This window comes from Hetaerina americana, unplaced genomic scaffold (genome assembly GCF_022747635.1).
Source record: "Hetaerina americana unplaced genomic scaffold, ioHetAmer1.1.p SCAF_8, whole genome shotgun sequence".
NCBI lineage: Eukaryota > Metazoa > Arthropoda > Insecta > Odonata > Calopterygidae > Hetaerina > Hetaerina americana.
The window spans coordinates 47,674,815-47,692,319 of record NW_027287427.1 but is presented as its reverse complement, the minus strand read 5'-3'; the positions used below and the strand labels follow the sequence as shown (position 1 = coordinate 47,692,319).

The following is a 17,505-nucleotide window of genomic DNA, read 5'->3' as shown; positions in this document are numbered from 1 at the left end:
CCGTTTTCTCATTTGGATTTTCATATATTTTCTTATTAATTTTATAAAAGTTTGATGATTGCAATCAAATCATGTCAAATAAAAGTTTGCCTTTGTGTTTAAGTAAATTCAAAAAGTTATTTTGGTGTCCGCTATGGGTACAAAAATAGGGTCAAGTTGAATATCTATCCGTGCGTGTATATCATACTGGATGTGAATGAAAATCAAGTTTAGGAAGGAGCATGGCATGCCGGTCGTTTACCTGAATTCTTATTCCTGGAATGCTATAATTACTGTTCCAAACTTATTCTCTCAGACTCGACAGGGCAAAAGTGATTGTTAAAATCTTAGGCTGTCAGTGACTATGAAGAGATTGGCGAATCAAGATGTCCCGAAACAAGGAGGTTTGTATATTTTTATTGCCGTAAAATTGAGGAAAAATTTGAAAGAAGCTAGGAATAAGCTAAATACAGGGATACGAGTGGGCTACGTAGCTTATTCATGAATCAAACTTTAAAAAAATTAAATTTTAGTGCTTGTTAATCCGTGAGGAATATGTAATTGTTGAATATTTTACAAAACGAATGTTCGAGGTATGTGATGGATATAAGGCAGAGAAAGAATTTAAATGCTTAATAAACTGGAAGACAAGGTTAAACATTACATTATAAGGACATAAATTATACGTGGGAAGGTATTTAATGAATTTTCGACAGTAGTTTTGGACGAAAATGAGTAGAGCAATAAAATCGCTCGGTGAAGAAGAGTTCATATAAGAAGGATTGAAGAAAAATAGGAAATAAGCTGTCAGGACTCTTTCTGAGAGACACACACAGAAAAGATGTTTAGCAGTGTATCGTATCTATCTTTTTTGACTAAAGGTTATGATTTTCACGAAAGTGGAATACGTGTATTAGTATAGCTTGAAGAAATATAAGGTATACCCATGGGAACGAATGGATGAATTACGGCGATCAAAGCGTAAAACAACGAAAGGCGTCTAAAACGCACTTTTGATGAGAAAACCTTGTAGGCAGGAATTCAAAAACAAAGGAAAGAGAACTTGAAATGTGTGCGAATGCGGAGAAATATTGGGAGGCAGAGGGTTGATGAGCGTTACGGTGATAGGAATAGCGTTAAGTAACCGTGAAAAGAGAGAAGCCGGGATCCATTTTGAAAGGCATAAAAGCAAGTAGAAAGAATGTTCTCATGCCATTCTCAAAAGCCTTCTTCTGAGGTTCCTCATTTTTGGATTTTACTCTTCGTAACAAAACACGAATTTCGTTTGAGTTTGGTTATTTTTCCGAGAGTATGATTAAGGAAATTAATATCTGTGGTTATTTAATTCTTCAAAGGACAATCCTTCAGTCGTAGAAGCCTTCTTCAGTGATTCAGTTCAGTGACTTCAGTGATTTGGTATGTTCAGTGAACTGTAGAAAATAACTTGTACTGTTCCTCACATGGTATGGTACAGTCCTTTAAAAATTTACTCAAAAAATTCTTATATATACAGTCAGCAGGATTATCCCTTAAGAAATTCATTTTCGTTCTTATTTTAAGTGACGAATGCCTTAGGATCAAACGTAAAATATAACTTGGCTGAAATAGTACAAGTGAACTACCTTCTGTTTGGACCCTTTCTCCTTGAGATGGTAATATATTTTGACATTTGCTTGTGCTTGAAACCTAAGCCCAAGGTATGCAATTCATTTGCCCTAATTGCATGATTTAATTGCAATTAAAGGATCACATTTTATTTTCAACCGTAATCATTCATTTAAAAGATATTTTCCTCTATTTTACTGTTGTTTTACTTTCAATTAAATACGTATATAGTAACAATGCTCTCTCTATTTGTCTTTTTAAATTTCAAAATATTACAATGATGCGTTTTTGGCTATTATAATGGTGAGTATAATCTTCGGACACTAGTTCGTTTCCTTGGGTTAATGCTGTGAAGATTAAAAAAGGTATAATAGTTCGAAATTGGTCAATTGTCTTTCAACCTGTATGATCATAAATATGTACCATTATATCCCGAAACGATTCTTTGCCGCTGTTACTGCTTCTTATTGAATATCCAAAATTGTTGCTCAATTGGATTGTTTCGGACTGTTATTGTAAAATTTCTTACTTCTACATTGAATTCATGCAATTTCTTCCAGAGTTGGGAAGCCTTACCGCCGGACACCGCAACCTTCACTCCGGATATCACCCCGCTTATTCTAGCTGCGCATAGGGACAACTATGAAATCATTAAAATCCTCCTCGACAGGGGTGCAACACTACCCATGCCGCATGATGTAAGGTGAGTGCCTGAATATTTTAAAAAATTTCAGCTATAAAAATGATTAAGTAAATTTAAATTTAGGCAAAAACAATAATTCTGCGCTTACTACTAAATCTAACTGTATCGAAAAATGCATTTCACTTCTGGCTTTACAATATTTTGCCATTTGGGTGGCATATTTTAATTTTTTAATTGTGGTTACCCGATGATTCTCAACAAAATCATTGGATAAATTTAAAATATCACTTTCCAAAGAGGATGTTCCTTCTTGGATTTGAATTTTTTAGATTGGTAATACTTAAACATGGTTTTTGTTGGGAAGACGTGCGAAATTTTTAGTAAACAATGTCAAGTTTCATACTTTTGGCGTCCATTTACGGCGACTGAAATAATTTAAAACTACAGTTTCATGTTAAATTGATTTTATTCCTACGATACGCCGAAATTAATTACCTAGTGCTTCATTCACTAATGTATCTCTGTCCATGAAAATGTGCTCGGGGTGAACTGTTCAATGTATAGGACGTAGGTATATCTTTTTTATACTTTATGGGTAACGCGAACCTTCAACTGGTTTGGCTGTTTCAAAAGTGGACTTGACAGTAACGTCTGGATGACTGAGGAATAATATTTGTGGTCTTTCAGGAGAAAAATACTAGGTAACGTTTGAATAATTTGTGCAACTCTCCTCCAGAACCTTAGAATATTCCATGAATATGGCTGATATATTTATGGGAAACCCAGTTAACGAATCGATGCGTTTTATTGGACTTCCCCAAACTTTCAACGGATCATCTCAGAGGCATTTCACTCTCAAACAGAAGCAATATTGATCGGAAATCTGCATAAAACTAAAATTGTTAGTCAAAAATAGCCAAAACTTCCTCTGAACATTAGCAGTTGCTGATGACACGAAATTTTTATCCATGTGGACGATTGTGAAATAAAACATACGAATAATCTTTCATGGGTTGATATCATTTTAACGTATTTAGAAATATCTAGGTTCAAAACTTTCTCGTTGGTACTGATATCGAGGTATCGGTATCTAGTTTTCTTTTTCTAGATACCAACACCTTCAAGCAACCCAGTGGAAGCCCCTGATTTCTCGCGATCAAATAAGTCACCAGAAGTATATGAAGTAAGGCTCCCTCTTTAACATAAACTAAAGTTATCAAGGATTTGTTCCTCCGGGATAGCCGTCAATAGGAAGGTCTAATCCGATGCGCTGCGAAGCGTCTGAAAGAGGATGTGAGGCGGAAAGAGGTAGTCGAACGACGCGCTAGCGACTTGATGCTCCGTCAGGGCAACACATCCTCTCCTACCTGGCTGTTCATCAGCCTTTGATGCCTCGAATAAAACTGCAACCGACTCCCTTCCCCTCATTTTATGGGTTCCCCCACTCCCGTGACGTTTTCCTCTCCCGAAAAATTTAAATCTATTTGAAGGAGGACGATTTGACGCCGTCAAGGAGCTTCAGCAAGAATCGTAGAAGGCGCTGAGCTCTCAGGCGAAAGACTTCAATCGTGCCTTTAGAGCAAGAAAAAAACCTCCAGACCGACGTGCGTCCTCATTAAGGGATAGTTTTGAAGGTGATAGTTCCAACTGGGGCGTTATCTCAGCAGAACGGATCCTAATGGGGGGCTATGGTCACCCCTTTGGGCAATATTTTTGGCTTTTATAAAATTCAAAATTTATATTACTTACTTTGGAATGCATGATCTACTGCAAGGAAAATATTGTCTAATGCAGGATGTGAAGCCGTATCTACATTTATTGGTGTGATTAGTGTTAACATTTTGTTTAGGGAAAACGATATATTTTTTTCAAATATGAGAATGCCCTAAATAATAACCACTATGTATGAAAATGTTCATAATAGTACACTCTTAGAAGTTATAAAATACGCTACCGTGTCTGAGCCGTCTTTCTCTTTCAAATTCATTACTCTTCGAGCGAATTTCGGTAACCTATGGTTAGCTTCACGCAATCGATCCTGCGACCCATTTCCTGGTTATTGCTTCACCAATCGTCCATAATTTGGTTATTTTCATCCCGCAGGGGAGTGTTCAAATCCGCCACACATTTGTGTACATGTATAATAAGGCAAGGTGCCTTACTCCCCTGTCACCACTTCGAGGCTTTCCATCCGCCACGCGCATCCGAGCAGTCAGAGAAATTTACAGATTATGGATAAGTCGCCTAACTCTCCGATATGCTACCATTTTCTGTAATTTATTCATTGAGTCTACCTATACTAGTTCTTTGGACGCCTTCTCGACATCCATGTACTAAACAAATACAGTCTGCTTTTACTGTATATTTCTTTCTATCAGTGATCTCATCACTGCTATGGCATCACGATTGCCTCACCCCTTCATGAAACCATACTGATCATCCTATTTCCTCATTATTTATTGTTATAAAAGCTTGAAAATTTCTATTGAAGTGCGCCGCAAATTTCTTGCTCCGTCGACCCAGTTTTATGGGCCACGATTTTACCAAATTCGGCACGTTTTTGCTGGTTGAATATAATGATTCGTGGTTGCTAGTCTAAAATCAGGGATGATTGTGCCATAGAGTTATTCAAAAGTAGCATTTACGGATAGCATCAAACCTCTTGCTGGAATTTTACTGTCATCCCCAATTTCAAGCCTGAATTGGCTTAGATATAAATCCATTTTTATCCGTTTTTCCAAGGATTCAATATGCATTAGTTTTTCCCTGCAATACTTTAATATCGCACGCCATTCGACGTGATAAATTCGAAGCGATCATTTTTTTTATGATCTTGGCACTAATTTATAAGGAAAATCTCTTCGGCACCCGATGGTTTGGCACCCCTGAATTATTGACTGAGAAATGGGTTTTCAAGAAAAAAAGGGAATTCAAATATTCCTAAGAATGTCTGAAAGAAGAAATTTTTTATAAAAGAAAAACTTGTGCGACTTACGATAAGAAATATGCTGAGATTCGCCCACCCCTGTCAATTGAGCGCGTAAATGGATTTGCGGGAATTTAAAATTAAGTAGGGAGAGGGAGAAGAGACATGGGAAAGGGAGGCATTTGGCTAGTGAGTGAGCAAGGCGTTTGGTAAGCCTTCAACGATCAGGGTAATGTTGTTTTCAACCTTACATCTCCAGTAGAGTGAAGATTAATTCAAAAGATTTACTGATAATACTTCTGAAATGTCTGATTCTCGAAATCTTCAATAAACTGGGAAAAATCAAAATAAATCGAATCATGTTAATTCCACAGTTTCTAATCATGGTTTCCTAGACTTTTATGCTATTTGAATTTAAATGTTCACCAAGAGTCATCACATGTTTTAAAATAGTTTTTCTGATACCATACCAATTTTTAGTTGCATATATGCATATAGTCACAATTGTTTTTTATTAAATGAGTATTCTATGAAAACATATCCCACCCTCCTTTCCCCTTGAACATTTTACACCGCTTATTACCTGCGTTACATTCTCATTCAACTCCACTAGATTTGATTCCTCTTTTCTTAAAATGCAGTTTCTGTTTTCCACACTTTCATTTGCGTCAGTTTTGATCCTCTCTCACATATTCAAGTTCCAACTCCCCCACCAGCATTTCCGTCTCTTCCAATTTTCCCCCAGCTTATTCTACCTCCCAAGGAGCAGTAGCATTTATTCATTTTTCTTCGCTTAATCAAGCTTATAGTTTCCCTCCAACTCCAAACCAAAGATAAAAGTTCCCCGGCCCATCAATTGCAATCGCCAATAGTCAATTGCAATCGTCAAAACGAAGCTGCAGAACCATGAGAAACTAAGCTCCATCAAAAAGCTATTTCCTAATTTACTTTTTCCTATTTTGTTTTCTTTCTTGCCAGCTTCAAGTTCATTTCAAACATATCCTCCTAATTGTAAATACTTCTTTCTCAAACGATGTTCCGACAATAATCGTCTTTATGATACATCCAGTTTGGTCTTAAACACTGCGGAATGTTTATTTAAGGTAAAGATAAATTGAAAGGTTTATTCTGGCGATTATATAGAACTACATGTAACGGTACCAAATACCAACAGAGTTCCAAAAATATTTTAAAATATTTTAATATTCACCAACATAGCAACAAAATGTTAATTATTGAAAATCTCGTCGGAAAAATAGTCTCTCCTGTAGTAATTCTTGTTTATCACCAAATAATTACCCGCCCCCCGTCTTTCTTTCTATGAACAAGGATTCAATGCATTTTAAACATTATTAAAATATTTAATAATTAGCTTGCTAAAACTTACCAATCAGATTTTTTAGGCAAGTAAATGGGTGTAGATTGCTGACTTTTTTAAATTTAGATTTTTTAAGGAGTATGTAGACTTTAGAGTATAAAATTTACGGATATAAGTTGGAAAAAGGAGAAGTCTAACGACTAATACACTTTTTCACTAGATAATAATTTATCCCACGGCCCGTTTTGATGTACTGCATCATCTTCATCACCAATTGGTAGATTGCTCTGTTCAAATTTCACCATATTCTGTCTGAAAGTATGCAATTCACAAAAGACGAAGTTTTGAATATGGCGAGAGGGGTTGTTTCCGGGTTTATTCCGTAGAAGGCAGAAATATAGGGTGGTGGGGTAAATATTGATAAGAAGTAAAAAGTAGTAAAATCCAGTAGACTTTCTGATGATTTGAGTGGCACAGTCGTGGCGAACATAAAACACAGAACACATAAAAAAGAAACACCCGAGATTTAAACTAGTCGGAGCGTTTGTGCGCATTTATTAGCACACCCTGCATAAACATAAGTAAGTATGCTCTTATTCTACGTCGCTTCGAGACAACCCCCGAGTCCTCTTGTCATAACGAAAAGTTAACCCTCCATTCGTCTCTCCAAGATGAGACAAAACAGGGAGAGGGCAATGAAAATCCGAAAGGCGAAACCGGGTTGAGTAGCTTAGAGGGGAGGAGTGGGTTGAGAGATGAGAAAATTGGCGAAGCTGCCGGGATGGAGATATCTTCGGGCGGGTGTGAAACGCCTTTATTAAGCGTAGTCTTGGGGGCTTTCGGGGTCCTTGTAGCATGCAAATCAGAAGGTAAGGTGCTTGGAAGTTGAATTTCGGCGGGAGAATGGCGGCCAGGCTTGGGTTGGAGGAGGAGAGGTTGGAAGAGAAGATTGAGGGAAATGGGGACGAAGGATTTAAGGGATATGAGGGAAGAGGACAGGCTCTGGAAGACAGGAGGGGAGGCAGTAGCGCGTACTGGGTTAAATTTGATACCCCGTGCGGAGGACGAGAGTTGAAATATGATTGCTACCCGGTGGTATGCCGTTTGGATGTTAATTACCTAACCACCGTTAAATCTTTTACGTACACATACAAAACCTCAACGGTTTGTGTTAAGGGGTACGAGCAAAAATATAGGGGAATGGGATACGGAAAATATATTAAAGATATTCATTTCGCGAGAATTTGGTGGGAAAATAAGTGTCCAAAGTGACATTTACCTGCGCTAAATTCTTCATTTTTAATGACCTAGATATAATTCTTCTTGCACTTAAATAATGAAAATATCTCCTTTATGTATGAATGTAAAATTGCATCAAAACATTGGTCACATCACTTAGCTATCCCGTCGAAAATGTTTATCGATTAACGATTGCGATATTTGCGCATGTGTTATCTAGGATGTATGTATTCATATATTAACGTCCAGTCTGGCGTAACAGGTTGAGACTGAAGTGAAAATTTCGTTTCTATATGGCAAAAGTTCATCATAAAATAAATAGTGCTAAACCGTTCGCCATTGGGCTTTTAACATGGAAATTTGACTGCTCTCACCGAGGAGCATTTCAAATTTGGCTTCATATAAACGAAAAAAGTGAGTTTTCTCGTCATTTAGACCTTATAACGAAGAACGTGGAAGTATTTGGGCCCCATTCTAGAATCCATTGATTTTGAAATTGAAAAATTATTGCTGCCCGGTTCGTGAAAATCCGGTAAGAAGAAAAACAAAACATTCAACATTTCTTCCATGATATTTAGTACTTAACATGTCTATTGAGCCCATGTTTACTCTTCTTCAGACTCAACGCTAGTGAAACGTATCAATTTAATGATTTGACATAAAATTTTGAGGAAAATATTCATCACTGCTGCATCGTCATGGTGGAAAATAATGATACATCAAAGAGAGATACGCTTAAACACACAGATGCAGTATAATAAATGGATAGGATATGCATGTAATGATTTTCTTTCCGCCTAGGTAATTCATTAATACATCATATAAAGTAATGCCCTAAAAATGAAAAATTAATGTTCTCCTTTAAATACATCTACCATATTTTCATCGCTAGTGCCCTAAAACATATTTCCACATGCTCTAGAGGCGACCTACATAATATACCTCATACCTAAGAACATTACTTAAACGATTGACGGAAGAAAGTCGTCCCTGCTATAAATCGGTCCAAAAGATTTTAGCGCTCCAAGTCGTCCCAGGGCATTATATCCCACGACACAGCTGCTAATACACGTGCTTCCCTGTACGTGTATTTTATGTGTATATGTATATATTATGTGTATATATATATATATATGTTTATGTATATATATATATATATATATGTATATATATATATATATATATATATATATATATATATATATATATATATATATATATATAAGTTGTAAAAGTTAGCACTAGTGGACACAGACAAAAACACAGACACACACAAAAAAGAAAATAAACTCGCTAGGTTTAGAATTTTCGGTGTTCCAAGCCAACTTTCTCAAGGAGGAGAAGGATAGAACTGTATTCTCAATTGTTTCTTGTTAATTTATTTAATTATTTTTATTTATTTGTTTGTTTATGTATTCATTTATTTGTATCGCAATGTTTGTGTTATCACTGCCAGCTTGTTCCTTGGAATGTAATATAATTTCCGGCGTTGTCCATTGGTATGATCGGTATTCAATCTCAATGAGATACCGAGAGTTCGTTTTCAATTACCAATTGGTTTGCTTTCCAATAAGTGATCAATCTTTCCCAGTTATATGACGACCAGCGTTCCATTACCGCTAGGAGACGAGCACCGGTGTTGTCACACTCCTCAGGGGACTTACGAGTGCGGTGACGTTTGCCCCTCATTCGGATTTTGCAAATGGAAGTTCCAGTCCAACTGACCGCAGATACGAACTCACTGGCTCATAGCCGTCGAGGTTTCGTGCCTCATCAATGCGCCGACCGGAAATGTTTGTGTGCGCCCGCATTCAATTTGTTTTTTCGCTTCGTTTGTGGGATGTTTGCACTGCTGCAAACTTCATCGTCTACATCAAGGAAATTTTAAACTGCTCACGGCGATTTAATCCCGTTTGAACTTATCCAATCATTAGCACCACAGACGAGCATTTGACCAATTATATGCCGCCCATGGCATTACAACTTTTTTTGTTCCTCACTTTTGGTAAATAACATTTTTAACAGTCCAAATGATTTGAAATGGAGTTTAAAAAAGTGATGCATGAATGTATTAGAGTATATTTAAGTAGTGGGAAAATAATATTTGACAATTATAAAATAGTACTATAATCTCTCCCCAAAATATTAATTAGTGAGAATATAACATTTCACGGTTAATTAAGGGTGCACAGCTTACCTAAATAGGAGTAATGAGAAAAAATCTGAAAAAAAACTTCAATGGTTTTTCATAAAACGTAAATTATATATGATGATTTAAATAAAATTATTACACCATGGTTGCCGAACTTGCTAATTATGAAATTTCATTGATGATTAATAATTACATTCGTAGTCATTTAGTCTTTAGCAATGACATGGCAATGAGTTGAGTGATAATATCAACCGATATTTGGGTTCTCAGTGCCCAAACATCAATGTTATGAATAACAGCCAGCCTTTTAGGCCCAACTGTTTAAACGAAAACACTAAGCGTAAACGAGGGAAGGCTACCTTGGTAGATTCCATCATAATATTTATGTTTCACGACGATGGTGTTGTCTTCTTCGAAAGAATTCCATCAAGTAATCCCTGAGAGAGTATATTATAATAGAAAATACAACCGGTTATTGGTATCTAAATAATTATTTGACCAGATTCTATCGTAAAAATATCATCATCATCAGCATCATAATTATTTATTTCCTTACTCATTCCCTCTGGGTTATTTCCTTAAAAAGGTAATTACACCCGTTGCAGTAGTGATCGTAAAAGCCCAAGACAATATGTAAATACATTTATTGGTGTCATAGTGTTGGTAAAGCCCGGTTGGTATTCTAGGTATTATATTCCTGTTTATACTAACATGTATTTTAATACAAAAGTATAAGGAAATTCTTTTCATCTGAGCCTCTTCAAAATAATCACATAGCATGATTTGCTTGACTATTGATTACTGATTTCTACTGCTGCGAGGTACGCGTAAACGATTATGTTTTGCGCGTAGGGGCAGAAACTGCGTGAGCATGTTCAGAGTCCCACGTGAGGTGGTTTTTCAGTCGTAAAGTAAAAATTCAATTTTTTTCGGCGTGGGTTAGATGTGCGTAATTTCAGGTGCGTTGTTTAGCCAGTGTAAACGGCGTGAAAACATTCACGTAATCTGGAAGAATAAAACCAGCCGACCAGCCTTGGTTTATCTCCAGCCCAGCATCGCCAGACCCCCACCCCTCGCATACGGGGAAGCAGAACTTTTTTTCTCTCTGTCTCTCTCTCTCTCGGGTCGTGTAAAATGTCGCATTTTTTTAGGAAGACCCCGTATTTGGCAACTCCCGGAGTTTTTCTACTGAATAAAGGGTCAGAGGATGGCATATAGGGAGGGGATGGGGATGGTGGAGTTTCCGGGAGTAAGTGGGGAAGAGGGTAAGGGCAGAGGGTCCACCCTGCATCTCATTTCCCTTAAGGAAAGGTCCCTTGGAGGAAGGAGGGAAAAGCAAGTTCGTCCGCCAGTCGGCCTCCAAAGCAAAAATATCCGATACTGCCAAGGCACCAAGTTTTTTTTCGTTACACCGAAGCGGGGATTATGGATGAAAACTCTGGTGTGACATTTGTAAACGTGAATAATATTAGAATGATATACTGCCGAGCATCAAAACCTAATGCATTTTCCTTTTATATGTTAAAATGCTTTCACATCTGGCAAAAATGGAGAAAGATCAGACCATAACGGTGAGATAAGCGATTTCGTGGCCTCGTAGCAGATAGACTATCGGACACAGTTTTTCATCCTGTATTTCGACAAATATCGTCCTTTAAAGTGAAAAGAAACAAAGATATTTAAAATTTACATAAAAATAACCACAGATTAATTTCCACCCCCTGAATTGCCACTGTTAACATTTTTTTAAACCAAATGCAATAAATTTATCCTGGTTGTTATAAAAGTTTAAAACACTTGACTCAATCATTTAACGTATGAACCTAATTGTTTTTTTTAGAAATTTATTTGAAGAATAAAACGTAACGACGACTTGATCAAGAATTACATGTTGTGAAATGTATATTGTAATCCTGAATCCAAATTTTGCTTGAACAAGTTCGATTGAAATTTTTGGACTCAATAATGTTCTAATGTCTGAGGATCAGTGTTCTTCTCAGCACTTTTCTTCGGTTATTTCTTTCATTGTACCGCACTGCTTCCCAATATTCTAGGTTTCTCAATTATCCGTCCATTATTTTTCAGTTTATTAATTACTTGGCTAGTTTTCTTTCCTTGTTTTCCTCTCACGTCCTCTTCAGCCAAGAGTTTCAACATAGAGTACTTTGATAAAGCATATTTCATAATTAATCTACTATTAGCTCTTTAATTGACACATTTTTGTATTTCTTCTTAAACTAGAACGCAAAAATGAGACTTTAGCATCGCTTTGGAAAGTAAAACTTATCGCAAAATGTACGTATGTACATGAGGAAGAAATCGGAATGAATTAAAGAGTTCACTCATCCTAACTAAAAGCTTATAATTTTAATTCACTTATTTCAAAAAGTATTAAAATTCCATTCCACTCAGCGATTTTAAAAGTAAGTTTTTCCAAAATTCTCTAAAGTCTAAAAATAACCCCGTACCCACTGGTTTATGAACTACGCTCGATTTTAATTTTAATCTAATTTAAAAAGTGATCCTTTATAGATATAGATTTATCTAATGTTCCAGCTACCTTCCATGACCTGATTTAGGGTGATTTTATTACCACTACAAATATTTTATAAAATAAAGAGCCTTTAATTTATTTATCGTTAGTGCAATTCAATCCATCACTTCAGGTAAAATTTATTTGTTAGGCAGGCTAATGAGTTGAAATATTTATCAGAACATACACGTAGTCCATTAAGTGAGGTGACGCGAGGGAGTAACTGTGGTAACCAATATGTACGATATGTACCTCGTATTTATAGTTTACTGGGCAAGGTAAGTATTTGATTAGCCCAGGGACTGCACCTTGAGGCTCTACCAAATAAGATGATTACACTACTTAATCACTCAACGATACCTGTAAGAAGCCATATTTAACTTTATATACGTCACTTAATTTCGTCAAAAATACTTAATCCTGTCCTACCTCTACTTTACTTTGCCAAAATGTTCCACTCAATCACAGTATTTAACACTCCATTGATGTTCAATATGATCTACATCTACTTGTACTACATTCTTCGAATTTCTCTCAATAACCTCTCTATGCCTACCATGATTAGCAATCCTTTTTTTGTTTACCTCTCCACCTATTTATTTTTTCCGTTTTTACGACCACTGTACAAAACTATGCTCAATGACAAAGCTCAATGTGGAGTCTCATAAAACAATGTGTACAATGTAGTCCGGGTGAGTGTTTCATTTTTCCTATCGTGTTTGTTTCTTCCGTAGTGATGAATGACGGTGCAGTATTTCTTTGCTATTTTGATATCAGAATCCTATAAGAAAATTTTCAACGAATTTTAATCTAGAACTATGATGTAATGCATTTTGTTTCCAGTGATGTGATGCTTATTTTTCGTTCCACGCAGGTGCGGATGCGACGAGTGCGTTACTTCACGGCAGGAGGACTCGCTGCGTCACTCGCGGTCCCGGATCAACGCGTACCGGGCCCTGGCCTCGCCCTCGCTTATCGCCCTCTCCTCCAAGGACCCCATCCTCACCGCCTTCGAGCTGTCCTGGGAGCTCAGAAGACTCTCCTTTCTGGAACACGAATTCAAGTGCGAATACCAGGTCAGGGAATAAAAAGAAAAGTCTATTGTTTGGTTTCTCAATCGATGGTGCTTTCTTCATCGGACATCGGACATCGATTGCGCTCAAACTTTGCAAAAAGGGGAAGTATAATTTGAAGAGTTTACATTCGTGCGGAAAGATCATCCGTGAGGTTATCTCTGGCGTGAGTCAGGAGTTTCCCTTGCAATTATTTAGAAATCATTTTTGTCAGTTTGGGATTTCAGAGAGCATCTTTTTAATTCAAGTTTTTTTCAGGTCAAACTTGTAACTCGCACAGGAATATGGAAGATGAGTAAGGCAGCAATAAATATCGATGTTCGTATCGACTTCTTTAGAAATAATTCTAATATAAATTAGAGATTAGGAGTTATTCGGGAAAAATTTAGAAAGCATGCGTTCTATCTTCATGATATCCGCCAAAATACATTTTCAGTTAAACATTCTATCCGTAATACTCACAATCTCTGGGCAGGTATTATCGGCTTTTTGCTCACTAGGTTTTGTTTGGAATGTTTTCAACGGATACCACATGCATTGGTAAATTTTTACCATCTTGTCAGTCTAAAGACCACTAAGTACGTAATTTGACAAAGGATATATTTTCACTCTTGGTAAATTTTCGTAATTGACGTGGCACGCTTGAAATGTTCTCTAAATAGTACCCAAGAAGGGATTAGAATAAAAATAATAAAGCATCTACCCATGATTAGGCACGAGTTCGTAGCCGTGAATAGGGAAGCCGAGCGCATCTGGCCACGGCACTGTCCCTGACTCAGGGGAGAAATTCATTTCTACGAATTTTCTTATATCCTGAAAGTGATTCTTTACTATCCATGTCTTGATAAGGCAATTTAATGACTTCTGTACCATTTACGTATTATTTGTATCCACAGTCGATATCAATACCGCCAATTTCACACGCTTGGTGAATAATGGCAACGTTATACATGGCTTAAACTTAAAGATGCCGCAATGAGGTTAATTTCATCCCTTACGCAGATAATAGTTTTTAACAAAAATAATTTTACCCAAATACTCTCATTCCAAAAAATGTATAATTTATACTGCGTGCAGATTTCCCTGCGCGTGTTTATCCCTAGGCTGCGTATAACATTTTCCAGAATGAATATACAATACATATTTAAAGTAGGATCTTATTTGAAGCCATATACAAGAGGAATTAGCAATGGCACATCACTTAACGATTCAAAATTCTAAACATTGACTCATCACGCTCATTACCATAAACAACCCTGGTAATTAAGGAGCTACAATAATCTGAGGATTATATTTCACTATCATAAAAACTCGCGAGGTCTGTAAATGTGTTAAAAACCTGTTAAATTTTCTAAGCAAAGAACGTAGCTGTAGTCTTTAACACGTAGCTCAAGTCTTTAGTGACGAGCGAGGTAACTTTTAAATATATAAATGCGCTTACTGGTGTACCATTAACGTGTCACGATGATTATTGAAAGTCTGCTTGATGATTACAACATGGACTGCCTCTATAACATAAACAACTCTCCCACAAAACCTCCCATTCCCAATTTCAATGCTGGTTTCGCCATTCCCTCTGCCAGGAGCTTCGGAAACAGTGCCAGGACTTCGCCACGGCCCTGCTCGACCACACGAGGAGCTCTTACGAGTTGGAGGTGTTGTTGAACCACGACCCGACTGGACCTGCCTTCGAACACGGCGAGAGGATGCACCTCAACAGGCTCAAGCTGGCCATCAAGCTGCGGCAGAAAAAGGCGAGTGCTCACTTATTATCCATTTCTAGATCCTAAAAATATCCTTACGCAAGATTCTGTGGAAGGGGGCTCTTAGGACACCAGCCTTATGTGCATGAATTTCCGCGCACGCATTAATTCAGATAAACATTAACGCGTGCAAAAATAATCTGAGAAACATACGTGTCTTATCTATATCATGCGGGAACATCTGGGTTCGGTTAAAATTTTTAATTTGTTTTTTTTTTAATAATGATGGTAGGAATGGCCAAATCCACTGCCTGCCCACGATATTTGTTTCAATATTATTCTCTTTTTAATTTAAGGCACCTGAAAACTCGAGATGGACTGTTATAGAATGAAAATGGGTCATAGATTTCGGTTTTGTTTAGAAAGTTCTGTCGCGTGAAATTGGGGTAGAAAGCGTGTCGATCCTTGCGTAGTTGGGGGTTTTCAGTTGCGGTGTATTGGTGGTCGGAATTCCAGACTTAATGATTTGCACAAAACGTTGTTTACTCGAGTCAGCAATACTCCGAGTGATTCCTCCATGAATGAAAGTGGTGTACTACTCACGCAAAATAAATGGATATGGATTTGGTGTATGTCATTGTCCAATTGTTACATCAATGTTCCAAGTCCAATGTAAAGGTCGAAGTGCTGTTTTCGGACTAATGCAAAATAAGTAAGATGTTTTCCTTAAATAATTAAGGCAAGTCCGAAGTCTGACGCGTTACACACGGCTTCAATACATTCGATTCTTGTGGTTCGTGATTATTGCGTCATCATCGCAGACCTAAAACTTACCGAGAAACTATCTACCACTTATTCCCCCCTCTTAGAAATCATATTGATTCGCACAAAGAATAATCTGTCAGCAATATATAAGAACTAGCTGAATACCCGGCTTTGCACGGGTTAGGGAGAAACAGTAATATAAATATACTACATAAATAAAAACAACAAATTATAAAGTACAATAATACACTACTTCATACAAATTTAAGAATCTTTTTTATTTAACACCTGTTTATAAACTACATTTTTTGTTTCATATCCAGGAGAAAGAATATATAAATTTTTAGGCGAACCTACTCTGGAGCAAGCAACATAAAGTTGCCCGTGGCTAAAACATGGCGATCTTAGATCAACACCACAAAACTTTAAAGACTGTCCCTGTGATTTATTAATGGTAATTGAAAAAGCTAGCCGGACTGGAAACTATAATCTTTTAAAGTTGAAGGGAAGATCAGTTGGGATTAGAGGTATCCGTGGAATAAAATTTATTTCACCTTTTCCTTTTCGAGTTAAAATGACTGCCTGGATTATATTTTTCATCAATTTTGTCACACACAATCGTGTCCCATTGCAGAGTTTTGGTGGATCTAAATTTCGCAATAAAATGATTGGAGATCCTACTTTAAGTATAAGGCGATGTTGTGGCAATCCAGCTGGATCAAGTGAATTTAGGAATTCCGTTGGATAATTGACGGCTTCGTCAGCATCCACTACGGTATCAACCGATTTATATTCAATCACGTCTCCTGGCAGCATGGCTAGTATCTCCTTGTTAATTTCATTAACATCATCGTTCTTAGGAGCAAGAATGGCTCTTTCTCGAAACCATTCTAAATTTTTATAATTTTGATTAATGTTAGGATAGACTGCTTGTATCATATCGCGGACAGTTTTCACCGATACACATAAATCTGATGACAATTTTATCATACCAGATGCTTCAATAACTAATCTATCTTCTCCAATCTCCAAAAGTTTATTTGCAAAATTTTGAGCATTCCCATCTCTTAAGAGGATTTGCATGTTTTGTTTAAGGCTAATTTCTTGGACATGATTCCATAGAACAGAATGTTTTCAACAGGCATAAATTTCATCGGCTGGAGTCGATTTTGGAATGACAGGCAGAGTTTGACGGAAGTCTCCACACAGGAGTACCAGAGCTCCTCCCATTAAACTGCAGTTTCCTCTAAGATCTTGAAGTGTTGCGTTGAGGGCCTCAAGAGATTTTTTATGAGCCAACGTACACTCATCCCATACTATCAATTTACATTCTATAAGAACTTGTGCCTGGCCGCTTGTTTTATTTATATGACATGTGGGATTTTCTTGTCGGGAAATATTAAGTGGCAACTTAAGGGCAGAGTGGGCTGTTCTTCCTCCTTCCATTAATGTCGCTGCAATACCTGAATATGCAACGGCTAGAGCAATTTCTCCATGAACCCTGATTTCAGCGAGAACTAAACTAATTAAAAATGTTTTTCCCGTGCCACCAGCAGCATCAAGAAAAAT

General features: G+C 37.0%; 1 protein-coding gene across 1 annotated transcript in view; it reads left to right on the top strand.

The window, feature by feature from the left end:
- The window catches only part of Trpgamma (Transient receptor potential cation channel gamma), a 268,518-nt gene that overhangs the window by 204,439 nt on the left and 46,574 nt on the right, over nucleotides 1-17,505 (top strand). Inside the window, exons 4-6 of the mRNA XM_071596868.1 lie at nucleotides 2,145-2,287; nucleotides 13,270-13,471; nucleotides 15,052-15,222. Of these exons, the coding sequence (XP_071452969.1) occupies nucleotides 2,145-2,287; nucleotides 13,270-13,471; nucleotides 15,052-15,222 (516 nt within the window). The remainder of the gene's footprint in view (nucleotides 1-2,144; nucleotides 2,288-13,269; nucleotides 13,472-15,051; nucleotides 15,223-17,505) is intronic.